This window comes from Jaculus jaculus, chromosome 9, assembly GCF_020740685.1.
Source record: "Jaculus jaculus isolate mJacJac1 chromosome 9, mJacJac1.mat.Y.cur, whole genome shotgun sequence".
Classification (NCBI taxonomy): domain Eukaryota; kingdom Metazoa; phylum Chordata; class Mammalia; order Rodentia; family Dipodidae; genus Jaculus; species Jaculus jaculus.
In genome coordinates this window covers 40,347,282-40,372,545 of record NC_059110.1, presented here as the reverse complement: position 1 = coordinate 40,372,545, position 25,264 = coordinate 40,347,282, and the positions used below count along the sequence as shown (strand labels likewise).

The 25,264-nt window shown below is 39.2% G+C and overlaps 1 protein-coding gene across 1 annotated transcript; it reads left to right on the top strand.

Annotated features, from left to right (window-relative positions):
* Positions 1-808: 808 nt before the first annotated feature.
* Positions 809-15,882, top strand: Hint3 (histidine triad nucleotide binding protein 3). Its single transcript, XM_045159724.1, has 5 exons — positions 809-1,016; positions 5,778-5,895; positions 8,777-8,846; positions 14,323-14,449; positions 15,489-15,882. The coding sequence occupies exons 1-5, from the start codon at positions 837-839 to the stop codon at positions 15,519-15,521; spliced, it is 528 nt and encodes a 175-aa protein (XP_045015659.1). The 5' UTR covers positions 809-836; the 3' UTR covers positions 15,522-15,882.
* The last annotated feature ends 9,382 nt before the right edge of the window (positions 15,883-25,264 follow it).

The following is a 25,264-nucleotide window of genomic DNA, read 5'->3' as shown; positions in this document are numbered from 1 at the left end:
TGACAAGAAAACCAGGAGTCAAGTTATAAAGTTGTAGCGATTCAGATGAGGCATACAACCACACTGGCAGCGAACTAGAACATTTCCAAACTACAGGAATCAACTTTTCTTGTATATGCCAAATACACAATATATGTGTGTGTGTGTGTGTGTGTGTGTATAAATATATACATAAATACACAGTATATGTGCAATAGGATCGTTATTTGAATCAGCTTCAATTCTAAAATTGCTGTTCAGCAAGCACACACCAAGCACTTCACTAAAACAAGGCTCTCTACACATTCTATTCATTTCCCTAAAGCTTACTACTTTTTATAATCAAACGATTTTAAAGACCTTTTTTGTTGTTATTTTCTCAGGGTAGGATCTCACTGTAGCCCGGACTGATCTGAAACTCACTATGTAGTCTGTGGCTGGCCTCGAACTCACGGAGAGCCTCCCACCTCGACCTCTCGAGTGCTGGGATTAAAGGCGTGCGCCACCACGCCCGGCGGGGTGTTATTTTGTTATTTTGTAGAATAATACACTATTGAGACTCACGGTGCTTTACAGTTACAACACAAGATGGGCCCAACACCCACCAAGCTCCACCCGGCCTGCACGTCACCGGGGCGAGCTCTCCAGCGTCCGCGCCCACGTCAGCAGCGCAAGCAGCGACTTCCGGCAGTGCTCCCGCTCGCCCCTCGCGCCTCGGCCAGCGTGGATCTGCGCGTGCGCTCAGCTCCTGGCCGCGCGCCAGGCGAGCGCGAGGGCGACGCCTGGAGGAGAAGCGGTGGAGGTGCGCGCGGCGCCCGGCCGTCCCCCGTCTTCCTGAAGCCGCCGCGGTGCACGCTATGGCGGAACCCGGGCCCTGCGGCCAGGGGACAGCTCCCGACTGTCCTGCAGCCGCCACTGCGGGCCCCGCGGAGCCCTCAGCCGGGACGTCGGCAGATCTCGGGGACTACGACAGGAGCTGCGTGTTCTGTCGCATCGCGAGCCGGCAGGAGCCCAGCACCGAGCTCCTGCCCTGCGAGGTGGGCGGCCGGGCCGGGGCGGGGCGGGGCGGGACGGCCGGTGTTCCGCGCGGGGACGTCCGGCGCCGGCTGCAGCCGCCTGGCGTTGCATGCATGACGGTGAAACACGTGGGGGTGTTCCCTTCTTCCTTTCTGAGTGGTGGCTTTAAATTCTGCACACATCAATCAATAAGGACACAGCAAATGGCGTTAGTGGGGAGTAGATGGTAATTGTGAAAAGTTTGGGTGAAATAAGCCAGGTCGGGGTGGAGTGGGTATAAAGTAAACTAATAGTTCCCGATTTCCTCTGAGGTGCTATCAGCGGAGGTGCGTGAAAATTTTAGACTTTTAAGATTTTTTTGCACAGGTATGTTTAAGCAGGGATTTGGTGTACGTTTCGTTGTGTCTGTTCTCGTGCTTTTAAAGAAAGCATATCCAGAGAATCGGTATTCATTCCTTAAAAGTATGTTAAATCTCTTCAAGCGCTTGCTTTTGGAGTCAGTGGTGAACAAGATTCAAAGGCCAGTGGTGATTACATAATCCAAAGAGCGGAACATATGCTGAGGAAAAAGGCAATTGCAATCCAGGGTTATGGTCAGATGGGAGGGAACACCCAACCCAGGTCTGAGGTCAGGAAAGACTTGTTGTTTGAGGTACGTAACTAAAAGTTTACCGAGTGAGGACACTGCTTATGCCATAGGGAAACTGACAGAAATTTTCTAACTGGCTTTGGACGGTTCTCCTAATGCGGTCCAGAGAAGCAAAAAGCCTGGACACTCTGCTCTAAGTGGAAGATGGATTTGCAGAAATGAGTAATTTAAGAGGAGACAGGAAAGATGAGCAAGGGTAGCGATCATTACTTTTTGAAGTGCATGTTAAGTTTTGCCTTTACTCAAGTAAAAAGGGGTTGTATGCATGAAGAAGCTTAATTTTTGAAGGCTTTTCTGGCATTGTAGGGTAGAATAATTACTGGAAGAACCATCTGGAGATATACCAGGCAATTTATTAAGGTGTTATCCTAATTTAGCTTGAAGTAAGAATGTGGTCATGGGGATTAAACAAAAGTGGGTAAATTTGATAAATATTAAGGAGATAAAACAGGCAGGACTTGCTGAATTGGATCCAAGATTCTCTACTGGGCCAATGTTGCTTTCCAGGGTACTTTTTAGCAATGTCTTGAATATTTCAGATTGTTATAACTATGTGTGTGTCATGTGTGCTACTGCACCTTAGAGGGTGGGATACAGAATTGTTACCACCAGAAAACCACAGAGTAGCTCCCACATCAAAGCATTATCTGGCTACAAGGTTAGTGATGCCATTATTTAGATCTTGAGTTTAAAATGGCTCGATATGCATGGGTTCACTAGTTAGAAATTAAGAGTTAATCTTTTTAGAGGTATTAATCATCTATTATTGAATGTTTTCATTACACATAAGCATGTGCAACATATTTACATTCATGGAAGAGAATGAGGAAGAGTGACAGTCTAAGTCTAGATTCAGGTAAGAAGGACATTTGCATTCACCCAGATTTTTTTTTTAAATTTTTTATTTATTTATTTGAGAGCGATAGACACAGAGAGAAAGACAGATAGAGGGAGAGAGACAGAATGGGCGCGCCAGGGCTTCCAGCCTCTGCAAACGAACTCCAGACGCGTGCGCCCCCTTGTGTATCTGGCTAACGTGGGACCTGGGGAACCGAGCCTCGAACCGGGGTCCTTAGGCTTCACAGGCAAGCGCTTAACCGCTAAGCCATCTCTCCAGCCCAGATTTTTTTTTTTTATTAGAGATAGAGAGAGAATGGGCACACCAGGGTGCTCAGCTGTTGCAAATGAAATCCAGACGTGTGTGCCCAACATTGCACACTTGTGTCACTGTGTGTCTGTCTTATGTGAGACCTGACGATTCAAGCATGAGTTCTTAGCCTTAGCAAGCAAGTGCCTTAACTGTTAAGCCTTCTCTCCAGCCTTTGACTCGAGTTTTTTCATGTGGATGTTATTAAAGTGCAGTGAGGCAAAGTTAAGGACTTAGGAAGAGTGAGTGGCGGAAGTGCTAGACCATAGAATCTGTACTCCTCAGAGGAAGTAATAAAGATAAGAAACAGCTGAAGGGGAGAGGGAGAAGGGATTCATAGGCTTTTTTTTTTTTTTTTTTTTTGGTCTGTAAAGTAAGCTGTTGATAAGTTGATCCATAGAACCAGCTCAGCCTCTTCATCATACCCTTATCAAACAAAATTTAGTCAGAGAGGCACTTTTTGAAATTATAGAGTTTAGTATTTCTAATACCCCTAAAAACTACTTTAAATTTTTGTACATTCCATTGGGCTGGAGAGATGGCTTAGCAGTTAAGTGCTTACCTGTGAAGCCTAAGGACGCCGGTTCGAGGCTCAATTCCCCAGGACCCACGTTAGCCAGATGCACAAGGGGGCGCACGCGTCTGGAGTTCGTTTGCAGCGGCTGGAGGCCCTGGTGCGCCCTTTCTCTCTGTGTCTGTACCTATCAAATAAATACATAAAAATAAACAAAAAAAATTAAAAAATATTTTTGCACATTCCAATGCTATTCTTGAAAAAGAAAAAATTTTAAAAAAATAGATGCTAGTAACTATGGAAAAGTTTCAGTAGACATAGAGTGCAGGTGGAATGGGTCCAAACTCTACCCATCTTTCTTCCTAGCCAAAAGGTGTTTTCCTTGTTAAAAACATTCTTAGAGTAAACTACAGGAAGACTGGTAGGGAATTTTTATAAAGGAAATTAAAACATAGTTAATACTTTTTAATAATTTATACCATAAGTAGGAGTACAAGATTAATATATATACAGTAATCCATATAGAATGGAACAAAAGCAAGATTCATATGCTTGTGTAATGGGGCTCCAAAATGTTATGTAATTTTCTCAAAATGAATCTAAAATGGTTTGATATACAAGGGTTTACTAATTAAAAATTAAGAGCTTATCTTTTTAGAGGGATTAATCACATAACATTGAATTTCTTCATTACATACATGCATGTATAATGTGTTTACATATTCATAGATATTCACTATAAACACCTAGAAATGATGGGGCTTATATATGGTATGGTATCCTTACTTAACTACAGGGAATATTTGATTTGGAATAAATTAAAGTTAACCAGCATCATGTGGAGTTAGTCTGGGAAATCTTTCCAGCAAAAGCCAGAGAAAATTACTTATCCCATCTATCTCTTCACAGTGTTTTCTTACAGTATTTCTCAGAATTCAATTAAACAAAGGCTATAGTATGCATTCTCAGTAGGAGACATACAAGTTACAGTGGGGTAAGACTGGTTCATAAGGGATGCAATATTTTAAACTCTTCATGTATGAGGCACAGATACATATACATGAATAGATAGTGTAGTATTAATATCTTGTGCTGTTGATATGAATTGTTTTTAAGTTGGTTCTAGAGTAATGATAATGGGGAAATATTAGGAAATACTGGGTTAGATTTCACTCTGCTTGAGCCAAAATGAGGAAATATCTCAGTGCACCTCAACTGCTAAGCCATTCCTTCAGCCCTTTACAATTTCTTCATTGTATGGTTTTATCATAATTATTCAACTAGCATTACAGTTGAGTTATAGGTATTTGGATTATTATCAGTGTTTTGCTGTCATCAGTCATGCTGCAAAGAAAAACTGTAGGCTGGAGTTGTAGCTCAGTGGAAGAACACTCACCAAGCAAGTTAAGACCCCAGGTTTGATCCCCAGATCTGTGTTTTTCTTTTTTCTTTTTCTATACATTACTATTATATATATTACATTTAATAATTTAATAGATCATTCATAAATTGCTACAATGAACTTGAGTCAGTTTCATCATTTCAGTCACTTTAATGCTATCAAGGAACAAGAAAACATAATTAAAAGATACACACACACACACACATATATTTGCTTTAAAATGTTTAAAAAGATAATCAGTGCAGATAAATGTCAACTGATATTTTTACTATAATTGAGGAAAAGATCACTGAAAAAAATGTAAAAAGGAGTTTACCAATCATCCTGTGAAACTATAGCCAGCCTTTTAAAAGTGCATGCTAAGAGTAAAGAAAGCCTAGAGTATGATGGAAAATGAAATGAAATTGAAAACCGAGGGCTAGAATAATGGCTGAGCAATTAAGGTCCTTGCAGTGAGCCTAAGGACCCAGGTTCAGTTCCCCAGTACCCATGTAAAGCCAGATGTACAAGGTGGCGCATGTGTCTGGAGTTCATTTGCAGGGGCTAAAGGCCCTGGTGTGCCCATTCATATTTATTCTCTTTCTCTCTCTCTTTCTACCTCTCTCCCTCCAATAAATAAATAAAGTAAAATATAAAAAAACTGAAAACAGATTTCTTGTAATGAAATTTAAATGAACTTTGTTCACAATTGTTCCTTGAAATTGACGTTAGAGAATAAAGTTTTGTTCATTGGAATGAGTGCCTCATGGCAACCGAAAGCTTAGTCATTATTGAGCAAGGCTAAGTGTAATGTAAGTACCATTACTCTTTCATAGTTTTTTGTTTGTTTGTTTTTTGGTTTTTCGAGGTAGGGTCTCACTCTGATCCAGGTTGACCTGGAATTCACTGTGTAGTCTCAGGCTGGCCTCAAACTCATGGTGATCCTCCTACCTCTGCCTCCCGAGTGCTGGGAATAAAGGCATGCGCCACCACGCCCAGCACTCTTTCATAGTTTTATGTGCCAAAGTCACAACAGAATGTAAGGAAATCATTTTAAAGTTTTCACTCATGAATGTATCTTTCTCTTTAGAATGAAGACCTAGTTTGCTTCAAAGACATCAAACCAGCAGCGCCCCATCATTACCTTGTGGTGACAAAGAAGCACATAGGCAGCTGCAGAGATCTAAACAAAGATCATGTAAAGCTGGGTATGACGTGGCAGTATTCACTTTATCTTCCTGCATTGGCTTTAGTCATGGCAAGTTGATGAAAAAGAAAACGTCCAGCCAAGTATTATAAAAAAGACTGGGCTTTTTGAAACTTTCCTCTATAAAAAAATTATACATAGACAAATAAAGAAAATAGTATAATCTCTATGTATTTGTCATACTAACTTTAATATTTATTAATTTCTGGCCCATCTTTAAATATTACCTTCCCATATTGGATTCTAATAAAATTCCAGACATCATATTAATTTGCTAAAATCTCTATATAAAGTCTTATGTTTTGGTTTTCCTTTTTATCCTTTAGTTCTACAATTTATTTATGAGCATACAAAGAATGAGATTTCATTATATGGTGCTTTCAACTTTTTTTTTTATTTGCAAGGAGAGAAAGAGGAGGAATGGGAACACCAGGGCTTTGCTTCACCCACCTATATCACCTTCCCAAGAGCTGGCATTAAAGATGTGAGCTAATCACACCTGGCTGATATTTTTTTAAATGATAATTATTATTGACTCTGAAATTGGAAGGTGGTATAGGAACAGGCTATGATATGACATACATGTTTATATTGCCTGGTAGTAATAAATCTTATGTCTGCCTTACTATCTCTTATGCAAATAAATTAAGACCAGACTTTGATTATGAGATTTGATTTAAGAACTTTTCTAAAAAGGAGATTCTGAATTTTGTTTATTGCAATAGTATTCTACATTTTCCTACTCATAACTTCTGTAATGTGTGAGCTGTCTTTTCCTAAAACATTGTTTGTTTGTTTGTTTTTTTGAGGCAGGGTCTCGCTCTAGCCCACATTGACTTTGAAATCACTATTTAGTTTCAGGCTGGCCTCAAAGTCACAGCAGTTCTCCTACCTCTGGCTCACAAATGCTGGCACGAAAGGGTTGCACCACCATGTCAGGTTTAACATTGTTAAGTGCCCTTTAAATCTACTCTATCACCAGGATGTGGGATTAGTTTAGCAATTTTTTGAGGTAGCCTAGAAAATAGATAAAGTGGGCTAGACTTTTTAAAAGTAAGAAAGAAGGCTGAAGATAATAGTTTAACAGTTAAGACACTTGTGTGCAAAGCCAAAGGACCTAGGTTCAATTCCCAAAGATCCATATAAGCCAGATGCACAGGGTGTCAATGTGTCTGGAGTTCATTTGCAGTGGCTAGAGGCCCAGGTGTGCCCATTCATATTCTCTGTCTCTCTCTCTCTCAAATAAATAACTTAAATATTAACAAAACAAAACGAAGAAAAAAGTAAGTAAGTTCTTAGACAGAAAATTTTGGTGTATATAATCGAGGAGGAGCATTTAAATGACTGAGTTACCAGCTTTTAAAACTTGTTTCTAGATACTACTAGTATCTAGATGACTACTAGTCATCTAAAGTTCTATAACTTGTGTTCAAAGACAAATTCAGTTTTCTTCTTTTTTAAAAAATGTTAATTTTAGAGCCAGATGTGGTAATATGAGCCTGTAATGCCAGCATTTGAGAGGCTGAGGTAGGAAGATTGCCATATGGTTTTTAGTCCAGATTTGAATTTATAAGTCAAATTTGAATGAGTAGAATTGCAGATCTGATGGGCTACAATATGAATGTGTGTCTCAAAAAACAATAAAAATAATTTCAATCTATAAATTTATCCATATTTAATTTATACAGCATATTTTATAATACATATATCTTATGAAATGAGTAATGAGCTTCTTATCAATGCATTAACTTACATACTTACATTTTTGGTGAGAACACTTAAAATCAAGTCAACATTTAAAAAAATTTTTTTTATTTATTTACTTATTTGAGAGAGAGAATATGGTCATGCCAGGGCCTTTAGGCACTGCAAAGGGACTCCATATGCATGTGCCACTTTTTGTATCTGCCTTTACATGGGTACTGGGGAATCAAACCTGGGTCCTTTGGCTTTGCAGACTAAGTGCTTTAACCACTAAGCCATGTCTCCAGCCCAAGTCAGCATTTTTAACAGTATATTACATTGCTATTAACTATGCAGATCATGTTGTACAATTGATCTCTTTAACTTATTCCTGTTGTCTAATTCAACTTTTCTATCTTTTTTTTTTTTTGGTTTTTCGAAGTAGGGTCTCACTCTAACCCAGGCTGACCTGGAATTCACTATGGTGTCTCAGGGTGGCCTCGAACTCACAGCAATCCTCCTACCTCTGCCTCCCAAGTGCTGGGATTAAAGGCATGCGCCACCATGCCCGGCGACTTTTCTATCTTTTGACCATAATTTCCCATATTCTACCCCATTTCTACCCCTTGGTAATCATAATTTTATTTTGTTTCTGTGAGTTGTTTGCTTAGATTCCACATAATAGTAAGGTCATGTGCAGACTTTTTATGCATGGCTTATTCACTGCAGCATAATGTCCTTCATGTTCACCCATATTGTTATTGATTTCTTTATTTTTTTTAAGGCTTAGTAGCATTTCATTTGGTGTATATAATACATCTTTATCCAACCATCCATAGAGTGACAGTAAGTTTCATTTCATATCTTAGCTGTTGTTGATAATGCTGCAGTCATCTTAATTTAAACAATCTGTCTAATTAACGGTTGTTAGAATTAGACCTTAGACTGATCAGATGTCCCAAGTAGCCACCTTATACATCTCCACAACTGTCCCAAGTCATATACTCTGTGGTAGTGATGTTGAGCTCTGTCTCACTTTACGTCTTCATTTCAGTTGTTGAAAAACAGATTTCTCAGCTCTTGAATATGTCTTTAGGTGTTTATCTGTTTGATGTAATTTTTGTCTAGAACCCTCTAAATTAAGAGCAATTTAGTGAGTTAATATATCAAGTTAATATAGTTTCTTTGCTGCTTTATAGTTGAGAACATGGTAGCTGTTGGAAAAACCATTCTTGAAAGAAATAATTTCACTGACTTTACAGATGTGAGGTATGTATTCTTCAGGTAAAACCCAATATTATACTTTGTTCATTTTCCTGATTTGTTATTATTACTATTTTGGGTTGTTGAGGTGAGGTCTTGCTCTAGCCCAGGCTGACCTGGAATTCACTGTAGTCTCAGGCTAGACTTGAACTCACAGGGAGAGTAAGAGAGAGGAAGAATTGTCCCACTAGGGCCTCCAGCCACTGAAAACAAACTGCAGAAGCATGCACCACCTTGTGCCTTGGGCTTTATGTGTAGGTGCAGGCAAGCACCCTAACTGCTGAGCCATCTCTCCAACTCTGAAATGTTACTTTTTGTGGAGAAGGGAAGGAGTAATGACAAAGTTTGTGCTTCAAATGCAGTTTTCCTGAGAGTGAGAAGATAGATTTTGCTAGTGTAAAATTTAATAAAGCTTTTACCTCTCATGCCTAAACATCTTCTAAAAACCTTCCCTTATGGTTTGGAATATAAGCAGTGGGCAGGTAAAATGTTTTCTTTATTTTATTTTATTTTTTAATTAAGAACATACTTTGTATGGATACATCATGTGTTGGTACCATCTTTTTCCTTCTCCCTGTTCCCATTATGCTGGGGTCCCTCCTCAGAGGGGTTGTTGGTATTCCCCATGGGGTTGCGGGTTATGCATTGTGGGAGAAACAGTCAGTTATTGAGGGGAGGCAATGCCTCTGGGTATGACGTCCCCACCTGTGGCTTTTACAATCTTTCTGTTCCCTCTTCTGCAAAATTCCCTGAGCCTTAGTGAGGGTGTTTTAAGTCTACTTCAGTAATGAGCTCTTAGGAGCCTCTGGATTTCTGCTTTACTATATGTTGAGTGTCCTCAACATTTGTCTGGTTCACCCTGGCTCTGATTGTCAGGCTTACATGGAAGTAGCCCTCTTGCTTGTCTCCCCAGTTCCTGTGTGGTTTCAGCTAGGCCTTGGCTGAAATGTGAGGGGTGGTTCATCTCAGTGGGTTTTACTACCTTCTGAAAAAGAAACAGATTCTTCAAGGGAAAATGAAGTCAGCATATGTTAGATAGGATATGCCTTATTAATTTAGGGAGATTTTAATAGATGTAGCCCCTCTTTTAGCCAAAGACTAATGGGAGCTTGACATTGGAGAGCACACTCTTTGTCTTCAAAGGATTTTGACCTGGTTTCCAGTTCTAGATATGGGTTCCTTTCCACTGAGAAGATCTCTTAGCCAATCAGAAAGCCATTGGTTATTCACCAAAGCTGTGTGCCACTATTGCCTGGTATGTACCTCTTGTCAGGGTGGTTGCTTCTGAGTAGTTTAAACTCCTGCTTACTCATACTGTTGTTAGCCACTTCCCCCAGTAGCTCATATAACACTTTCCAGCACTAGATGGGCTAACTGTGTAGGGATTGGCTCTCTTTCAGATTCCACCCAGGTCTCTCCATGTTCTTTGTTGACAGCATGTGATGTTTTCAGCAATAGGGTCTTACCTTTTACCTCAGGTGGGTAATCAATTCCTTTGAGAGGAAACCTGTCTCATTTTGGGGGACCTCATAGCTCTCTCTGATCAATAGCTTAATGTGGGGTAGCACCACAGAGATTTAATCCCTGCCATGATTGGGTGCTTTATGGGTTTGGTACTTTCTTGCGCTTTGACTTTTTGGAGCTTGCTCTACTTTTGCTTCTTGTAGGCTCTTGAGATTGGTTGTTTGACTCTTCTGTGTAGAGTATTCCCTGAAGTATTCTCTGTAGATTTGGCTTTGTGTTCATATAATCAAAGAGCTGACTGTTTTCATGGAAAGTTTTCCTTTCACCATTTATTATGAGGGATACTTTTGCTGGGTACAATAGTTTGGGTCAGAAGACACAGTTTGTTAGACTTTGAAGTGTCCATTCTAGGCCCTTTTGGCTTTCAGGGTTTCCATTAAGAAATTTGAGGTAATTCTGATGGAATTGCTTTTGTATGTAATAAGTTGTTTCTTTCTTGCTGCTTTTAGCACTCTCTCTTTGTTTTCATTGTCTAGAGTTTTAACCATAACGTGTCTTGGAGAGTTTCTTTTTTGATCCAGTCTGTTTGGTGTTCTGTGAGCATGTTGTATCTGGATGGGCCTCTTTTTTTTTTTTTTTAATTTTTATTTAATTTTATTTTTTATTTATTTGAGAGTGACAGACACAGAGAGAAAGACAGATAGAGGGAGAGAGAGGGAATGGGCGCGCCAGGGCTTCCAGCCTCTGCAAACGAACTCCAGATGTGTGCGCCCCCTTGTGCATCTGGCTAACGTGGGACCTGGGGAACCAAGCCTCGAACCAGGGTCCTTAGGCTTCACAGGTAAGCACTTAACCGCTAAGCCATCTCTCCAGCCCATGGATGGGCCTCTTTTTGCAAGATTAGGAAATTTTTTTTTTCAGTAGTTTTATTGAATATGTTCTCTATGCCTCTGGCCTGGATTTCCTGTCCTTCTGGTATACCCATGATCTGGATATTTGGTAGTTTTAAGGTATCCCACATTTCCTCATATTCTGTTTATGTGATTTTTTGAACTTAGCAAAGCTTTTAGACTCCTGATTAATTTTGTCTGTCTTATCTTCCAGCTCAGATATTTTGTCCTCTACATGGGTGACTTTATTAGTGAGGGGTTCTAGAGAGGTTATTAAAAGCTGTATTTGATCTTTGGGTTTTAGTATGTTTTTGTGCATTGCATCCATCTCTTTTTGAGGTATGATTTTAGTTCGACATCTGGTTTTCTTGATGCTTCTTGGAATTTGTTCTTGCATTCGATCATGTCTTCATTAAGCTTAATCAGCTCTTATTGATATCCTTTATTTTCATTTATGTGACTGTGGGTTTTTGATGATTTGCTTTCATTTCAGCAACTTGCTTGGTGAGGATCACATAGCTTGTGTTCATTTTGGGATTCAATTTCTGTTATTTTCTCTATTTTTCCTTAGAGGCTTCCATTGTGGGTCTAGGCATCCTTGGAGGAGATCACTCAGTTTTTTGACTTTCCTTTGTGTATGTGTGTGTATGTGTGTTGCGGTCTATCTATCTTTGGGTAAAAGTCAAATTTTATTAAGGAGAAAGCAAGTATTTGTTCTTGTAGGATCTTCAGTGAGTGCTCTGTTTCAAATTTGAACTGGGTTGGAATAGGATGGGGTTGTAACTGTAGATATGCAGATTATGGAGGTTCTAAGTACAACAAGGGTACCTGGGGAACTGGGATGTAGGGAACGAACCAGGAGCTCTGGCCTACTCACTCCTCACACAGACCCTTCAACATGGGAACAGGGAATTGGGGACATAAGAGCCGCTCTTCCAAGAAGCTGGAGCAAGACGCCTGCTTCAGCAGCACACAGGTAGGGTCCTGGCCACCTTTCACCAGGGGTTCCGGGCCCAGGGAACTGAGAGGTGGGGAACTAACTGGGAGCTCTGGCCTACTCATTCTGTGCTCACCCTCTGGCACAGGTGATCAGGAGTTGGAGATGTAGGGACTGGTCAGTCAGGAAGCAAACATCATGCTTCCACAGCATGCGCACAGGGACCAGGTCACCAATACCAGCAGCAGGGTTACTGGGCCCAGGAAACTGGGAGGTGAGGGACTAACCAGGACCTCTGACCTACTCTCACACAGTGTCCGGCACAAGGGGTCCAGGCAAATAGTTACTTTTGTTGTTAACTCTTCTATATGTTGATTCTTCTACAATTGTAAGTAAAGTGAATTTTCTTGGAGAAATTTTGATGTGCTTTAAAAATACATTACTAGGTTTCTAGCATGAAACTAACCTCAATTCATTGCCTGCTGAACTGAATTCTAGCTTTGAACACAATTTGAGCAAAAGCCCATAATATTCAATTGTTGTTCTTTATGTGCATATATGCCAGTGGATCACATAGCTTGTTGTGTTCATTGTGGGATTCAATTTCTGTTATTTTCTCTATTTTTCATTAGAGGCTTCCATTGTGGGACTAGGAATCCTTGGAGGAGATCACTCAGTTTTCTGACTTTCCTGTGTGTGTGTGTGTGTGTGTGTGTGTGTGTGTGTGTGTGTTGTGGTCTATCTATCTTTGGGTAAAAGTCAAATTTTATTAAGGAGAAAGCAAGTATTTGTTCTTGTAGGATCTTCAGTGAGTGCTCTGTTTCAAATTTGAACTGTGAGCGTGTATGCAGGTGTATATGCATGTGTGTATGTGTATATGTGTGTGCAGATGTACATGCATGGGTGAATGCATATATGTATGCCTCCGTATGTGCGTGTGTGTGTGTGTGTGTATGTACATGCGTGTATGTGGTCTAGGTATGTACATGAATGGGCATATGTATATATGTATATGCAGGTGTAACATGCATGTGCGTATTGTATGAGTGTGAGTGTATGCAGGTGTACACAGATGTGTTTGTGCATATGCATATGAGCATGTGCGCAGATGTAATTGCATGGTTGTATGCATGTGTGCATATATATAGGTGTAAATGCATCTGTATAATCGTACATGAGTGTGAGTAGGTGTACACGAACGTGTGTATGCACATAAGCATGTGAGTATGTGTGCAGGTGTACAGGTATGTGTGTATGTGTATCTCTGTGTGCAAGTATACATGAATGTGTGTTTGCATGTAGAGGCTGGAGGAGTCTTGAGTGTTGTTCCTCAGATGCTCTCCAGCTTTCTTGAGACAGGGTCTTTCACTGAGGTGGATGGAACACATCTATTTAGGCTGGACTACATAGCCAGCAAGCCTCAGGGATCCATGTCCAAAGCCTCAGCACTGGGACCACAAGCATGTTCCACCACATCCGGAGTTTTTACATGGATTCTGGGGATTGAACTCAGGTCCTCATGCTTCCACAGCAGGCATTTCATGTGGACTAAACTATCTTTGAACTCTTCAGTTGATTTTTAAGCGGTTAAATCTTAGTTTATGATTTTTTTCTATTTAAATAGGAATTTTTGTCTAACTTTTATAAAGCAAACAATTATGAATAATTACCACCTAACAAATTTTTAGTATTTAACAAGAAATTTAGGTGGTGACAATAGTTTTTTTTATGATATGATCAATCTCACTATTGAAATATTGGCTACCAAGGAAAGTCTGTGCCCTTTGTTAAAAATGAAGGCACGCCATCTACTGGCTATATTTGGAGTAGCCAGTAAATTTTGAGATTCATTGCAGGAGCATATCTTCATTAAAGCTTAATGTGATAAGGACTCAAATGATTAGAAATAATTAGAGATTAGAAATAATGTCATCTCAGAATTTCTAAAGGCTATGCTGAGATATAACATGCTTTCTTTGATAAGGAGTTTCTATTACTATGAGCTTCAACATGAAGAGGAACTGTAGCTATTCTGAAGTGCATAAAAAATAATGAAAGATACGTGGTTGGTACTTCGTTTACCTTAGCTAACCTGTCCTGGATATCTTTAATATTTATGTGATTTAGCCTGAAAGATAATTTCAAACCATTATAGAAATGATTTGTCAATGATCTCTTACCTCTGTTTTAGGATGGGTTTCCATATGCCACCATTCTGTTCAATTTATCACCTGCACCTTCATGTTATGGCACCAGTCAAACAGATTGGCTTCTTATCAAAATTGATTTATAGAGCAGATTCCTATTGGTTTATAACAGTAAGTAATATGTATTTATCCTTTTGTTATGATTTTTTCTTTTCTTAGCAGTACTAGTCTTTTACAGTGCTCATAGGCTTGGCCACATATTTCAACAAACTACTTGCATCTATCCAGAAAAAAATATATTTATTTAGCATTTATTTATTTTATCACAATTAAAACTGGACCAAAATCTCATGCATGCTAGTAGGAATTACTCTATTACTGAGATACACTTTAAGCCTCCTTGCTCCATTTTGATTTTAAAATAGGGTCTTGCTGTTAACCAGGTTGTCCTTGAACTTGAGGACTTTCTGCCTCACTCTCGTAAGTAGCTGGGAGTACAGGACATACCACGACTCTCAGTTTAAAACAGTATCTTTGATTTGGAAGAGTGTTGATCTGGGCAGTAAGATCTGTAGGATGATAAGCAATGGCTAAGTCATCTATCCTTTGAAAGCAGAGCATACTAAGAACATAATAAGCATTCTATACTTAGAAAAGTGTGGCAGGTTAGAATGCAGGTTTAGGGGTCAGATCTGAATACAAATTCTGGTTTCATTGCTTACTTGAGAGACCATATACAGACTAATTTCACCTTTTAAGGCTCAGGATCTCTTAGTTTAGGGTACTGGGAGGTCAAACTCAGAGCCTGGTATATTCCAGATGCATGCACCCCCTTGGGTATCTGGCTTATGTGAGTCCTGGTGAATTGAACCAGGGTCCTTAGCCTTCGCAGGCAAATACCTTAACCGCTAAGCCTTCTTTCTAGCCCTAATTTTCTAATCAGTTCTTAGTTTTATAGTAAGAAATTAAATTGCAATTTTATGTACTGGGTTTGTATCTTGGTGGTAATGTTTATTTGGTATGAAACTTTTTAGTTGAAAAATTAAATACACTATTTATAAAACTTATATTTTATTTTTAAAGATATTTTGCGGACAAAATATGTAGCACCCTGTTTTATGGTATCATTATAATAGGAATAATAACAGAATGGTTTGATGGAAGCAATGATACCTAGAATAAAAACATGTCTGCTCTTTTCAAATTACAGGTTGACTCTTTGCTTGCAAAGCTAAGAAAATAAAAGTGCTAACAATGGAAGATTTACCTAGCCTGACTCAGCATTAGCTAATATTTTGGGCTCTTTGACATCTAATTGCCGTTTGAAGATTTGTTGGATTTTACAAAATACTATGACTCAGTAGCCTTAAATCTTGTCTGAATTATTTTCAGAAATCTATGACAGAGTTTTATGAATACCTTGCCACGGACTTCCTTGTCTAATGCTTATTCATATAAGGATTTTGTGCAAAACATACCATAGATAAATGTCCATTTAATACAAATTCTGTTAATCAAGAAGTATTCTATATTTTTAAAGTTCAAATAATTTCATTTTTAAGTCTTAATGTGATATATTGATAAATAAACTGACATAGAAAGTACTCATTGGAACCTTATTGTGACTGATAAAATGAGTTAGCTATTTCTTGATAGTTCTGTAATTTCACGCACAAATTTTCAAAGTAAAGAATAATGTGCTACACAGTATTTCTGATCTTGCTGATGGAAACAGGTATTTACATGTGTCATCTTTCAAGTACTGTGTCAGTTTCAGATACTTGTTTTCACTTACAGCCTTGGTCCTTAAAGCTGGTATAAATATGTTTGCCATTAGCGATGCCCTCCCCATCTCTGTTGATACCTGAAACCCTGGATGGTAAGGAATCCCTGTATACTGTTTTCCCTATACATACATACCTGTGATAAAGTAGAATTTATAAATTAGACATAGTAAGAGATTAATAACATGCATAATGAGATATGATGGTTATAATAATATACTGTGAAAATATTGCCAGTGTCATTATTATGACTTGGGGCTGTTATTAAGTTGAGTAAACATACTCTGATACTATAACAGTTAATCTGTTGTTGAGATGGTTACTACAGGTAGAAAATGTATCCAGATACCATGCATGATTCATATCCCAAGTGAGATGGTGTAAGATTTTACCATTCTATTCAGAATGGCATGTGATGTTAAATGTATGAATCATTTATTTCTGGAGTTTTTATTTAATATTTTCAGTTAACCACAGGTAACTGAAATGATGGAAAGTAAAACCTTAGACAAGAGGGAACTACTTTAATATAATTTTAATGGAAATTTATAGTAGCAAGGACTTAGGTTGTCTTAATTTAATACACATAGAAGTTTACTTATAAAGACATAAAGTAAGAAACACACTAAATAGTAATGTACTAAAATTGACAATAACTATTATGTTTTTGTACCAAAGGGAAATGAAAATTATAAAATTATTTGACCTGACTTTTATTATGAAAAGGCCTGATTTGCAAGTAGAAATATACCTAGATGAGGAAATTTATTTTCCTTGTTAATATTACTGGTATACCTATTTATAAAGCATGCTTATTAGGGATTGTCTTTTGGTGCTGATCAACAGACACAGTAGTGAGTATGAATGCATACTGGGTGCTGAAAGTTGATTCTGCTTTGTGCCAGTGTACAGTAGTGCTATGTATACAACAGCAAGTAACAAGAAGATGAATGCATGATTGTTCACAGGCTGAGGTCACTAGTTGTTAGTTTTTGTGCCTTATTTTGGCATGATGTTAAACAGGTTTAAATAAGAAACTACTTATTATAGCACTTAGTTATAACATCTATAATCAATATTGTCTAGTTTTTTATTGATTTATTTATTCAAAAAACATTTGTTGAGTATTTAACATATACCAGGAACTACCAGAATCATGAAATAAAGAATGAGAGAACAGTTTGCCTTTGGTTGTTAATACTGTAGAGGTGAGACAGAATCAGCTAGTGAATTTCAGTGTGCTAAGTATAGTAATGTTAAAAGAAGAGGCTTCAGAATGAGGATCACTGCTAGGAGCCAGGTGCAGTAGAGCTGGGACTCAAGATTTAGTGTTCAGCACATCCACAGTGGCAGTTGAAACTAAGAACCACGTATTTCTTGCCTTGACTTCTGCTTCCACCATTACTTGTATGTCCACATTTCAACTTATATGCAAGAGATAGAGAAAGGGATTTGCAAGAAAGGATGTTGGACTTTCATAATCAGATTTGTAGATTTTTCAGCAGTGTCTTGTGAAATAGTTTTCTGAGCATTCACATAGCTAATGACTATTACCAAGTTTCTATAAGTCCTTTACAATATGACTTGCTTCTGGAAAGGTACAGCCTTTGAATGTTTTATGATGTGAACTTCTGGTGATACAAGTGAAAACATCCTGATAGCATTTGAAAATGTTTAAGGAATTTTTAATTCCTGTGGGCCTCTAAAAATGTGATTAGCTGAGTAATTTATACCCTCTCATAAGGTTTTCTTGTTGGTTAGAAACACTTGGAAGCAGATTTTTAGTACAGATTTTCTTTACTTAAAAAGATTAATAATCAGGCTAGGGAGATGGCCTAGCGTTTAAGGTGCTTGTCTGTGGAGCCTAAGTACCCATGTTTGACTCTCCAGATCCCACATTAGCCAGACGCACAAAGATGAGGCAAGCACAAGGTTGCATATGTCCACTAGGTGGTGCAAACATCTGGAGTTCAATAACAGGGGCTGAGGCCCTGGAATGCCAATTCTCTCTTTCTCTCTCTCTCCCCCCCCAAAAAAAATAAAAATAAAAAAAGATTAATAATTAAACTACTAAAATTTGGGTTGGGACATGGCTCCATGGGTAAAGTGCTTGCTGTGCAAGCATAAAGACACAAGCTCAGATTTCTGATGCCCATGTAAAATGCTGGGCATGGTGGTATACACCTTTAATCCCAGAATTTTGGAGGCAGAGGTCAGAAGACCACCAGGAGTTAGAGGCTAGCCTGAGACTACATAGTGAATTCCAGGTCAGCCTGAGCTACAGCAAGAAGCTGCTGAGACTCCAAAGCTAAATTAGAACTAAATCACATTCAACAAGGCTCAGGGAAGTTTGCGGAAGAAGGGGCAGAAAGAATGTAGGAGCCACAGGTTGGGAAGGAATATCTGGAGACATAGCCCTCCCCACAATGACAGACTGCTACTCTTACAATGCAAAACCTACAACTACATGGTGAATACCAGCAATCTGACTAAGGAGAGTCCTCAGTGGCGTGGGGGCAGGGAGGAGGGAAATGACGGTACCAACATACAAGGTGTCCATGCAAAGTTTCTACTCAATAAAAAGAAAAAATCCTAACAAACAAAAATTCACTTAGCTTTTTGGTAGTATGTTTAGAAACTTCTTATTCATAAAAGTTTAAAGTAAATTCATAACCTATCTGAAAATGTTTAAAGAAGTATGGAGAAGCATTACTTATGCATGTTGTGATACAATTTGTATAACTGTGGAATTGTAAAATTGTTGAAGAATTTCAGATTGTACTCAGCTGGAAGAAAACAAAAATAAAAATGGAGAAGTACTGTGCCAAGTTTTGTCTCTATACTGTCTCACAGAATTCAAATCAAAGGTATTTGTTAAATTAGCTATATAGTATGTATAACTTCCCTGTCAGAGATGTGGAATCCAAGGTCAAGAGCATAGCATTTTGTTAAACTCATATGGTTTTAGATTTTAATATCAACAAAAGTTGATGCTTATACCTTTACTATTTCAGGTATGAGTGCTCCAGGTCATGGAAATGAAGCCAATTCTTGCTTCATGTTTATTCTAGAAAGATAAGTACAAAAAAACACATCTCTAGTTCAACATAACTTGATGGTTAAGTTTACCTCTAATAAAGGGGAATCAGATCCTCACTGCATAATCAGTTATTTAAAACCTCATAAGAAGTGATGAAATCTTTGTCTAATAATCATACATAGTTAAGCCAATCCCTAAGCCAAATGCCATTCAAATAGTATGGCACTCAAAATGTTTCCTGTCTATAACCCATTGTTCTTTTTTTTTTTAAGTCATTTTTAATGGCAACTCCAATCTTTCAGTTGCTCAAGCCAAAAATGTTGGACTCATTCTTGACTCTTTTCACACTTCATGTATAACCTATTAGCAAATCTATGGGTAACTGTTGGAGTTTGCTCCTTGTTGCTAGACAAACACCTAACTAAAAGCAACTTACGGGAGGAAAGGGGTTTATTTCATGCTTACAAATTCTGGGGGGAGCACCTTCGATGGCAGAAAAGCTGGCTCCCTCCCACAGATTCATAGCAGTAACACTATCAAAAGCTGTAAGTACCACAAACAGCCAGAGCTCCAGATTGCTCTGAACACCCCTAGTAGGGCTGGAACATATGTTCTGCTCACAGTGACATACCTCTTCCCCAGTAGAGCTCTGTCCACTGGAGGCTCAAGATTCAAGCCTGGGTCTATGGGGCCATACATTCAAACTACCACACTGGTGCTTTCAAAATATATATATAATTTGACTCCTCACCACTTGCACTGCCATGATCAGGTCTAGTTATCATTCTATATCTAGTTTATGACAATAACGTTCCTTTAAGCCACCTGCTTTTATCCTTGTTTACCCCCAGTTTATACACAACATATTACACATACACAAAACAAAAACAAAACAAAACAAAAAGAAACTTGCAGGTCTGAGTGTTCGCATAGGCTTAATAGCTCCTAAACACTTTGTCTTCGGATTTGGATGGGACCTCAACCAAAAATCAGATCATTGCTGTCAGTGCCTGTATCTCTGCCTTTCAGACACTCATACTTTCTGGTCGTGAATATTTCTAGAATCCCATGGCTGGCTCTCATGTCTTAAGCTGTTCTTTTAAACAGCTGTTATCACATTTGTTTTTCTAAGCTAGATCATGCATAACTTAATTTGGATTATAGCTCAGTAGTACAGTGCTTTTCTCACGTTGCATAAGACTCAAGGTTCAACTCACCTGAGAAAAATTTACTAAATTGGTGATGTACTTTTCTTGTTTATTAAAATTTTATGGACTGGAGAGATGGCCTAGTGGTTAAGCGCTTGCCTGTGAAGCCTAAGGACCCTGTTTGAGGCTTGATTCCCCAGGACCCACGTTGGCCAGATGTACAAGGGGGCACACGTGTCTGGAGTTCGTTTGCAGTGGCTGGAGGCCCTGGTGCGGCTATTCTCTCTCTATCTGCCTCTTTCTCTGTCTGTAGCTCTCAAATAAATAAATAAAAATTAAAAAAAAAAAAACTTAGGAGCTAGATGTGGTGGCATATCTGTGAATTTTTTAGGCCAGCATGAAACTACAGAGTGAGTCAAAACAATGATAAAAATAAATAAATTAACTCACTACTTAGGCTGAGGAGATGGCTCAGTGGTTAAAGGTGCTTATCTGCAAAGCCTGCCACTCTATTTCAATTATCTGACTGCCCATAGAAAGCTAGACTGATACTCATTTGTAGTGGTGCACCCATACACCACCCCTACCTACACACCCACACACGTGTGCAAATTAAGAGCTCTATTTACCCTCAACATAGTTCATCAGCCTTTTCAAACTTTAGTTCCTGAACTTGTAGCCAATGTACTGCTATAACTAAATAGACCACATCCTTGAAAATTGATTCATTCTTATCCAAGTTAATATTATTAATTTATTTGAGACAGAGAGAAGCAGAGAGAAAAAAGCAGACAGCAAGAAAGAGTATGGGGCCCCTAGGGCCTCTAGCCACTGCAAACGAACTCCAGATGCATGTACAACTGTGTGTATTAGGGAACCAAACTCTGGTGTCAGCTAAGAAATAATAGGATCTTCTTGCTAGTAGATTTTGAGGTCCTTTGTAGTTTGGGGATTAAATTTTTACTTTATTTTTGTATCTCTATTGCCTTTTCTTAATGACTGATTCATATAAATATATGTATCTCTAAATGCTTTAAAATGTCACTGTGTCTATGGAGATGGCTCAGTGAATAAAGCCCTAGTGTGCAAACATGATGTCCTAAATTTGGATCCCCAGAGCCCACATAAAGCTGGACACAGTTGCATGAGTTGTCTATAATACCAGTGCTCCTACAGCAATATGGGATGTGAAGACAGGAGAATTCCTTGAAGCTCACTGGCCAGCTAGCCTGGCATATGCAGCAGACCATGCCTCAAACAAGGTAGATATCCAATGTTGTCCTTTGACCTCCACATGTATTCCATGGCACCTGCAGTCATACACAAGTTTAATAAAGTTACTATAACAAACCAGTATGAAGACCCTATCTCAGGTAACTTTCAATGCAAAAGTAAAGGGTATAGTCTACTTCACCCCCTCCAGCGTCTACCACCAACAGGGACCCTGGAGCTGATCTTATGCCAGAACCCAAGGAGGTGAGTAGTGCTAGGTGTCTAGGGTCCAGGTGAGCTTCCCCCATACACCTGTGGATATCCCCTCCCCCAGTCTCTGACCTGGCCTGCCTGCTTCCATCTTCCTAAGCAGTGACTCCATAGCTGAGCACACTCCACCATTTAGGTACTGAGTAGGCCAAATCTAGGATCTAGGCCAGACCCACCTGGAGGCTGCACACACAAAGAGGATGCTAGTCAGAGGCAAGTGTATCCAGCCCAAACCTATGTGTTGCTGGATTCCCCCCCCCCCACTCCCGCCAAACAGCCCTTGGGGGTAGGGGTAAGAAGGCAAAGTCAAGGACACAGACTCCAGGTCAGGTGAGAAGGTGAAAGCAGACTGTTTATTGAGGAAAACAGACATCTCTACATATCCCTTCCCCGCTTCCCATTGGTCCTTTCATTGTGTCTGGGTATTTAGGCAAGGTTTAAGCTGGCTCACAGGGGAGGTAGCAGTCACACATGTGCTGTAATCCCAGGGCCTCATCCCACGGCCCCCTATCTATGCTTCTACACTTATGGATAGTCTGTCGTACCGCACCTACCATGATCAAGGCTGACCAGGCCACTCAACACAGGCTCTACAAGTGCTACTATTTCTGCATTCTAAGCAAGACAAGAAGACTAACCTGAGATGGGCAAACCCTAATGCAAGACACCAAGTCAAAATATCCCCACTAAGAATGCCTAGTCTTATAGTGGAAGCCTCCAATGAAAACTTAGAGGAAACTCCAGACATAGAATCCCCAAACAAAGTTATAATAAGTATATTGAACACCTTAATGATACCATTAACAAATAGCTGGATGAAATGGAATTTAAAAATGGAGTGAAAGAACTCAAAGGATAGCTGAATGAAACAGCAGGAAGTAAAAAAAATATTCAACAGACAGCTGAATGAAATGGATATGAATAAAAATATGAACTCAATGGACAGTGGAATAAACTCAATGAGGACATGATTAAATACAGGAATGAATTCCAAGAGACAATAAAATACCAAACCACGGGGCTGAAGAGATAGCTTAGCAGTTAAGCGCTTCCCTGTGAAGCCTGAGGACCCCAGTTTGAGGCTCGATTCCCCAGGACCCATATAAGCCAGATGCTCAAGGTGGGCATGCATCTGGAGTTCGTTTGCAGTGGCTGGAGGCCTGAGCACGCCCATTCTCTCCCTCCCTCCATCTCTCTCTCTCTCTCGCTCGCTCGCTCACTCTCAAATAAATAAATAAAAATAAACAATAATTTTTTAAACAAAGTCAAGAAATAAAAATGTAATTTGGTAAAGAGATGGAGATGCTGAAGAAAACATAATGACAAACAAAAATGAAATAACTCATTTAAAAGTCTCCCCAGAAAACCTCACAGAGTATATCACATGGAGGACAGATTGTCAGAACTCAAGGACAGGACAGAGGAAATAAACTGGGAATCTAAACCCAATGGCAAATTCAAAAGAAACATGCAAACAGAACATGAGGGAGATGGGGGCACCTTAAAAGAGCAAACATTCTGATCATGGGCATACAAGAAGGGAAATAACAGGCCAAGGGCATAAAAAATATTACCTTAGGGAGAAAGGATCGAAAAAGATATTCCAAGCATATGGAAATAGGAGACAAACAGGTATGCCTATACTTACATGTGACAAAATAAGACTTTAAGCCAAAAGTAATCAAAATAGATAAAGAAGGCCATTTTATAGTCATTAAGGGAACAATTCAGCAAGATAGTACAATGAAAAACTCACAGGCAGTAAATTCTGGTGCACCCAATTTTATAAAGTAAAATCAGCTAGACATTGAATAAGAAATAAATCTCAATATAATAATGGTAGGGGACCTTAAGGTATCTCACTTTTGTCAATAAATTATCTAAACAGAAATAATCTCAGGAACACTACAGATCAAATGGACATAAGAGGGCTGGAGAGATGGCTTAGTGGTTAAGCGCTTGCCTGTGAAGCCTAAGGACCCCGGTTCGAGGCTCGGTTCCCCAGGTCCCACGTTAGCCAGATGCACAAGGGGGCGCACGCGTCTGGAGTTCGTTTGCAGAGGCTGGAAGCCCTGGCGCGCCCATTCTCTCTCTCTCCCTCTATCTCTCTTTCTCTCTGTGTCTGTCGCTCTCAAATAAATAAATAAATTTTAAAAAAATTAAAAAAAAAATGGACATAAGAGCCATCTATAGAACATTTCACCCAACACAATAAACATTCTTCTCAGTAGTACATGGGACTGTTTATAAACTAGATCATATATTAGGATATAAAGAAAGTATATGCAAATTCAGGAAAATTGACATAGCTCCCTGTATTATACCTTCCCATAAATCTAGAAATCCACAAGAAAAATAGCAGAAAACTCAGCAACTCTTAGAGATTGAACAACTCACCATTAAACATTAAAGAAATAAAAATTTTCTAAAACCAAATGGCAACATACAACATACCAAAACTTACTGGACACATGAAGGCATCCATAAGAAGGAAGTTTAATAGCATTAAATCCCTAGAGAACAAAAATAGAGAAGCTGAAAGACCCCCAGAGGGAGACCTTCACTCAAGTCTCGAGATAGCACGCACCCAAAGACACACAGGAGACCAAACTTGCTGCAAAAGCATGAGGCTTTATTCGGGAAACCAGAGCTCTGGGGTCGACACGTATCTCATGCAGGAGACAGAGGAGTCGACCCTGAGCCCTATTGGGTGTTTTTTTTTTAATAGGGTTTTTAGCAAGGAAAGGAAAGGGAGGGTGTCTCACAAGGGTATTTGCCAACCTTGTACAGTTATGTCTACATATCTTATTTGTGCATAACCAGAGTTTAAGTCCTTGGTCAGGCTGTCTTGGGAAACTATTTTATTATTTTGGTTTTTCTCAAAACTGTATTTTTGTTTATCCTCTTCCCGGGACATAAAGTTTAGGTTGACCCAACCAACCCATATCTTGGGCCATCCGCAGCCTATCTTTTAGCCTATTTTTTATTTACTCCTTTCTGAATATACAGTTCAGGCTGTCCCCTACCTGTAGCAACCAGCTATTTCTTCACCAAGTTTACTTTAAAATTTTCCATCCTGCCTTTCAAAGCCACAAATAAATAACCTAACCATCCATCTGCCTTTGCAAAAGTATGAACAATCTAAACCCAAAAGCAAGAGAGGGAAAGACATAATCAAGATCAGAGCAGAAATAAATGAATTGGAAATGAAGAAAACAACTTTAAAAATTGAAACAAAGAGCTGGTCCTTAGAAAAAATTAAGATTGATAATCCCCCGACCAAAATGGCAAAAAGAAAAAGAAGACTAAAATCAACAAGATGAGAGATGAAAAAGAGACACCAATTAAACTGGGATATCATCAGGACATATTTCAAAAACTTATGTTCCAGAGCCGGGCGTGGTGGCGCACACCTTTAATCCCAGCACTCAGGAGGCAGAGGTAGGAGGATCACCGTGAGTTCAAGGCCACCCTGAGACTACAGAGTTAATTCCAGGTCAGCCTGGACCAGAGTGAGACCCTACCACGAAAA

Excerpts from the sequence above, each read along its gene's own strand:
- Hint3 (XM_045159724.1), top strand. The coding sequence starts at position 837 with ATGGCGGAACCCGGGCCCTGCGGCCAGGGGACAGCTCCCGACTGTCCT. Across the intron at positions 5,896-8,776 it reads CAAAGATCATGTAAAGCTGG|TTGAGAACATGGTAGCTGTT; the intron begins GTATGACGTGGC and ends GCTGCTTTATAG. Across the intron at positions 8,847-14,322 it reads ACTGACTTTACAGATGTGAG|GATGGGTTTCCATATGCCAC; the intron begins GTATGTATTCTT and ends CCTCTGTTTTAG.